Here is a 6646-nt window from a genome sequence, read left to right on the forward strand (position 1 = left end):
CAGGTGATGTAATAAATTTGTTAAGCACTGTATATGTAGAGTAAAAACCCTACAATATAAGAGAAGAAAAACCCCAACAATCAGATGATCCCCTTTGAGCAAGCACTTGGCAACAGTGGAGAGGAAAAACTCCCTTTTAACAGGAAGAAACCTCTGGCAGAGCCAGGCTCAGGGAGGGGCAAGCCCTCTGCCACGGCTGGTTGGGGGTGAGGTGAATCAGACTGCAAACATCTTAATCAGACATGTCTTACCTGGTGGGATGGACGTTCGCTGGAGAAAAAAACATGGGTTAAATTGACAATTTTTTTCAAATACAATTATTTAAATATGTGTTGCAGTCTGATTCACTTTCACATTTTTCCTCTCTTTTCTTTTATAGATGGAGTTCATGGGAAGCTAGTTATGCCAGCTTTCCATGAACTCGGAACTTGTACAAACAAGAATACTCACGATTGCCCCAGTTGTTCAACACCTGCAGCGTAATGGAGCGGATGACGTCTACTTTGTCGTCCTGAGAGACAAAACAAAAACAAGATGGGTTAGTTGCATAATAGTTTTCTTGACTCTTGAAAGGATGGTAAATTTAGGAATACTGTGATTATTATGAGGGTGGATATACAGATAGCAAGGGGAGCTAACCTCTAAATACTCTGGATAGAAAAGTCTATGTGCATGTGTCTAATGGCACAGTGTACTCACAGGAATCCTGAATGTTTGGAGTGGATCTCCATTTTGATCATAGACGAATGTTCCCAGGTGGACACCACTGTCGTCTAATGCTCTCTTTCCCTGAAAAGACAGAAATAAATACAGATAAAGTTGTTCTCTATATACACATATGTAAAATGCAACAGTTAAACAGTGGTGCAGTGGAAATCTGTGACTTACAAACACTGAAAACATCCTGGGAGCACTGGAGACCTTTCCAGATGGTGACACCATCTTAGAAATGTGACCCAGTGTCACATGACTGATGGCGATGCTGTGTGGCAGCTTAATTGTTAAATGTCCCTGGGAGCCCGCAAAACTCCAACACACTCCTGGGACCATGGGTGCTCGACCCTACAGAGAAAAAGAAACAAAAACAGAGTTCAGTTTGGACCACTAGTGTTTGACTATTAAATCATGCAGATGTGTGAGATAGTATCTTGTTTTTTTGTGAAAGTAGATTATACCTGAATAACGACTCTTGGGCTTACACAGGGTTGTTTTGCGGGTATCAATGTAAGCCCCCACAGCTTCAATCCAGTCTGTTCTGTAAGGTAGGATGCTGAAGACTGTTCTTTAACAATCGTTGCTCCTGTAGACAAAAACACAGAGTGAGAAAGGAATCGCAAAACAACAACAAAGAAATTCTTACGTGAATTCTGATCCGATTTCATGTCTTACCCAGTTCCTCCAGAGCAAAGTTGGGCATCCTGTCCCCAACTGGAAGAAGGAAGTCAATTCTTTTTCCTAAGTCCATTAACTCCCTTTGCAGCTCTTGTACCTTCCTTTCCACCTGTTTATGTCCATTCATTAAGTACTGCAATTGAGAAGAACCATTCATGTTATAATATATATATAATAATAAACTGTTATTATCTGATTAATCTTCAGGGAATATATTATGAGCCTCATATGTTTTTCATACCTCACTCATGAACGGGGTGGAAAAGTCCATTTTCTGCCCTCCAATACTGAAAATCAATCCTGGTGGATGAAGAGAAACACAGAATAAGACGAGAAGCTTAATCCAGAAGAAAAGCACATAGTACTAGAAAGACTGTAATTGTTTGTGGAAGGAGATCATTTACCAAAACACAAGGCCAGCATGAGGACCAAAAGTCCCAATGCCTTGATGGCTCTAAAATGACCTCTGCTGCTGCCACTGCTGTAGTCAACAAAATCATTGTTATTGTAGTCCACAGTGTCACAGTCCACTGTGTCTCTGTCAATATTGTCAGGGACTGGACGGGGACGGGGCCGTCGCCTTTTGAAAATTCTGCACAGAAAAAACAAAATCATGTAAGAACAAATGGATTATGATTACAAAACATGCATCTATGTCAGTGGATGACAACAAAGAACATGTAGACCAATACTAACCTGTATAAAGTCTCCTTGTAGGAGATTAACGGCTCTCCTTGGCTGCCGTAATAGCCGTTAGACTGAAGTCTTTGGCTTCTTCTCAACATTGCTGTAAAATGAAAGGGAAACATGGGGTTAAGTGAGTCTCTAACACAAAGCTTATCAGACTTCATAACTATGATTTGAGCATGTTTCCATCAGAAGCAACTCTGTTCTCTTATATATAAACTTCACGGTGCCAGCTTGTTTTGTTTTTAATGAACAGAATAATATTTGAATCACACTCATTTATGAAATCCGCTCTTAATAAAGAACTTTATTTTCCCAGTGTCTTCAAAAACATAGCATCATATTGTTATGATTTATATCATAGCAACAGATCACAACATTTTCTTGCTTTTCTTGCAAAAAATCTCTTTCAAATGTCAGTTTTTTTGTTCACAATGTAGTTTTTACAATTCAGAAAAAGAGGAAATCACCACAGCGGTAAAGACTCAAAGCAAATAAATGAATTTGGCCCAAAATCCTGTCAAAAGGTCTTTAAGAATTAAAAACTCTTTGTTTGTATAGTTAATATACAAAAGGAAATTAATATTTATCAGACAAGCTGCGTCTAACAGGTAAGCAGTAAAATCACCTTTACAGTAGAATGCACTAAAAAGTGTTTTTCTGACATAATCAACTGGATACCATTTTTAAAATGTTCAGATTTGAAACACATATATTAAATGTAAGATGTGAAGATAAAACATGTCGATTTTTAGTCTAAAGATTGCACTTACCTTCACTTAAAACGAAAGTTGAAGAAACTGAATCACTAAATGTGCTTTTCCGTAAATATGGACGTTTAGCGCTTCTCACTGAACTCATCTGAACCAGAAAATTTAGGTGCAGAAGAAAAATTTCAAACCGCAGCTTTTTCAGTTACGTTACAAACAGATACATGCACAAATCGAATATGACGCACGCGCGTTCCATAAGAGCAGCACTTCGTGTGCGCACGCGCAAAGGTGTGAGTAGTTCTGGGGGTTTTTTTAATGAAATTTGCTCTCAATTAAATAACTTTTCCTTCTCAGTCCCTTTATAAGCACCGCATCATATTGTCCAAATTCATAAAGCACAACACATGCGCTCACGAGCACATGTGCAAAGGTGTTGTAAGAGCCAAAGTCATGTTTATGTTTTGCCTTTTTGTTATGGTGGCACAGGTGTATAGCCTTACCTGTGTCTCCGGTGATGGCATGTGGGTGTGGTCACAGTCTATTTACCTGATCTCGGTGTTCACAGCAGGGGTTGTTGGGTGAGTGGTTTGTGGGCAAACTTTTCTGTTGACCGTCATCTTTTGGCACACCAGTTAATCCATGCGCTATTTGTTAATTGATTGAAAGCGCAAACATTTGTTTATGTTTCGTTCTTAAAATAAATGCGCAAAGTACAAGTACGACTCATTATGGATTATTGGAGGCGCGTCACAGGGACACAACCAACTCAGCCGGCCGCGGCTTTATTTACGGATGAAAGTCGCAACATTTAGTCAACAGAAAATTGTCTTTTATCGCACGCATCAGAACAATGAAGAGGATTTTTGGATATACGTTTTGGAGTCACGGAGCCTTTAGATGAGTGGACGCAGTTCTCAAAGGAGTAATTGGAAACGGCACCTTCACACTGGCATGGTGGAACGCAGCACAAAAGACACTTCAGAAGCGGTAGGACACGCGGATTCACTCTGTGTATTATTGGATGTTTTGAACACAGTTTGTAAGTGTCACCGCTTGTCCATTGGGGACATTGGTTTGATCTGCGTTGTGTGCGTGCGTGTGCTTGATTTGGCAAGCTGGAGGACGCTGCTCTGGTTTTGACAGCCTGTGACGCTGCTGCGCAATAATTTACACAGACGAAAAGTATTGGCTGTGATCTATCTTTGAAGCTGTGGATATAATGTTGTTTTGATGCATGTGAATAAGTGACGATGAGTGAAATAAAAGAAGCCGAACATGAACTGGAAGAAAAAAGATCTGCAAAACTGACGGCTAAAGCACTTGCTTTTAAAATGGAAACTTTGCAGAAAGAGCGAAAAGCTCATGTTAACAAGATTAAAGGGTTAACTCGTGATATTAAAGAATTGATGAAACATGATGACAATGCAAAAGCTGTGCAGCTTAACTTGGAAAAACTGAATGATTTGTATAAAAATGCCAAAGTAGCTCATGATGCATTCATTTTATTGATTCCTAAAGATGAACAAGACGCTCATATTGACTGGTTTGGACGCATAACAAAATGTAATGATGATTTTGTTGAAGATGTGAAACGATGGCTTCTTGAAGCTGGAAGACCTTTTATGGAAAAAGACAAGGAAGCTGAGAAAGTGCCTACTGCTGTTACTTTGGATGTGCCCGTTTCTGCTGAGACTGTGTTATCAAAGGAGACGGTTTCTTCCACAAATGATAAACATAACATCTTAACATCTCCAAAGCAGGTTAAAACCAATTCTGACATACAAGATGAAATACAGCCAGGTGACAGTGTTTCAAACGTAGGAAGCAAAAAGAGTAAAATCAGTTCTTCAAGCTCAAACTCCAGAGCCTCAAGTACAACATCAGCACGAATAATGGCTGAAGCTGAAGCAGCTGCGCTGATGGTAAGGCAAAAACTGCTTAAGGATAAACATGCCTTGGAGGAACATGAAGCACAGTTAAAGAGACAGCGCGAGCAACTGGAGCTGGAAACAAATATAGCTGCCACGGTTGCAAAAATGAAAGTACTGGGAGGCTCAAAAGGTTCCAGTATTAAAAGTAAACTATCAAAAATATCAGATGGTATGGAGTCATATTTTGAAAAGGGACAAAAGGTAACTCAAGTGTTGAATACTCGTCCTGATAATCCTGTACATGAAAGGCAACATGTGCATATCTTTAGGGAGCATAATGTTGCAGACTCACAATCTCGCTTAACCACAGGCAGAGTTCCAATACAACCTCAGACTCTTTCTGAAGATTCATTGACATATCAGTCAAACATTAGAAATTCACGTGAAAATAAACATGTACCTTCTCAAATCTCTAGTCATGAAGAAGACTGTAACATCTTATCTGTCATGAGTAAGCAAAACGAACTCACTGCTTTATTAATACAACAACATAGTCTTTCTTCATTACCTAAAAAGGAGATCCCAGTTTTTGATGGAGATCCACTTCAGTACCAGACTTTTGTTAAATCATTTGAACACAACATTGAAAGCAGAAATAAAAACCCTGGAGATTGTCTTTATTATTTGGAACAACACACAAAGGGTCAACCAAGAGAACTTGTAAGGAGTTGTCTACACATGACTTCAGAAGCAGGATTCAGAAAGGCAAAGTCTTTATTACGGCAGCATTTTGGTAATGAACATAAACTTGCCACGGCTTACATGAGCAAAGCACTTGCTTGGTCTTCAATAAAAGCAGAGGACACGAAAGCTCTTCAAGCTTACACAATATTCCTAAGAGGCTGTTGCAATGCTATGGAAGATCTCAGTTATATGCAGGAGCTTGACATGCCTGCCAACATGTTAACTATAACAAAGAAACTTCCCTACAGGCAGAGAGATAAGTGGAGAACTGCAGTCTGTGATTTCCATGAGAAGTGTAATCGACAAGCTACATTTAAGGATCTTGTGGATTTTTTAGAGAAACAAGTGAAGATTGCATCTGACCCAGTGTTTGGGGACATCAAGGATATCTGCATGACAAACAGAGACACAAGAAAACTTAAGTCTCAAACTCACACAAGATTCAAAGAAAGTTCTTTTGCTACCTCTGTGATGGCATCTGATAAAGAAAATGACAAAGTTAAGGAAAAAGAAAGAGCCACACAAATGAGGAGTTGCTTGTTTTGCAAAGGTGAACATACCTTAGAAAACTGTCAAGAGCTGGAAAGAAAAACGCAAAAAGACAAAATCACTTTTCTAAAAGAGAATGGAGTCTGTTTCGGATGTCTTTGTAAAGGACACATTAGTAGAGACTGCAAAAAGCGCCTCAGGTGCAAGACGTGTGGTTTAAAGCATCCTCAAATGTTACACATCTATCAAAAGACAATGAGTAAAGAACAAGAATCAAAGGAACAAACTCAGGATTGTGCCATAGTCTCTATTCAGACCAGTGCTCTTACTGGGGCCGGTAAAGATGAATTCAAACTTTCAATCGTGCCTGTGAAAGTTAAGGCCAAGAAAGGAAATGTAACATTGTACACCTATGCATTTCTTGACCCAGGCAGCACTGCATCATTTTGTACAGTAAAGCTAATGAATAAGCTGAAAATTCATGGAAGAAGATCCAACATTCTGCTGAGAACTATGGGACAAAATAAAGTTGTTGAAACGGATATTGTTGCAGATTTAGAAGTCGCTGGACTAGACGGAAATGAGTTTTGTGATCTTCCCATTCTTTATACTCAGTTCACTATGCCTGCCCATAAAGGAAACATTCCTCACCAGAACGATATAATCCAGTGGCCATATTTGAAGTCTGTACATCTGCCAGAAATTGACTCTGAAATTGATTTGCTAATTGGCTCGAATGTGCCAAAGGCT

At 39.3% G+C, this 6646-nt stretch overlaps 1 protein-coding gene across 1 annotated transcript; it reads right to left on the minus strand.

Annotated features, from left to right (window-relative positions):
- Positions 1-2940, minus strand: LOC148094827 (sperm-associated antigen 4 protein-like). The gene is made up of 9 exons (XM_087837093.1): positions 2853-2940; positions 2089-2179; positions 1797-1984; positions 1634-1692; positions 1390-1501; positions 1176-1300; positions 889-1062; positions 700-789; positions 1-511 (listed from the first exon to the last, which is right to left on the minus strand). Exons 1-9 carry the CDS (start codon positions 2938-2940, stop codon positions 401-403), a joined length of 1038 nt encoding a protein of 345 aa, XP_087693219.1. The 3' UTR covers positions 1-400.
- Positions 2941-6646: the final 3706 nt, after the last annotated feature.

The sequence above is a fragment of the Neolamprologus brichardi genome, unplaced genomic scaffold (assembly GCF_056152115.1).
Source record: "Neolamprologus brichardi isolate AB-2024 unplaced genomic scaffold, ASM5615211v1 NODE_ptg000149l+_length_33707_cov_1, whole genome shotgun sequence".
Lineage (NCBI taxonomy): Eukaryota > Metazoa > Chordata > Actinopteri > Cichliformes > Cichlidae > Neolamprologus > Neolamprologus brichardi.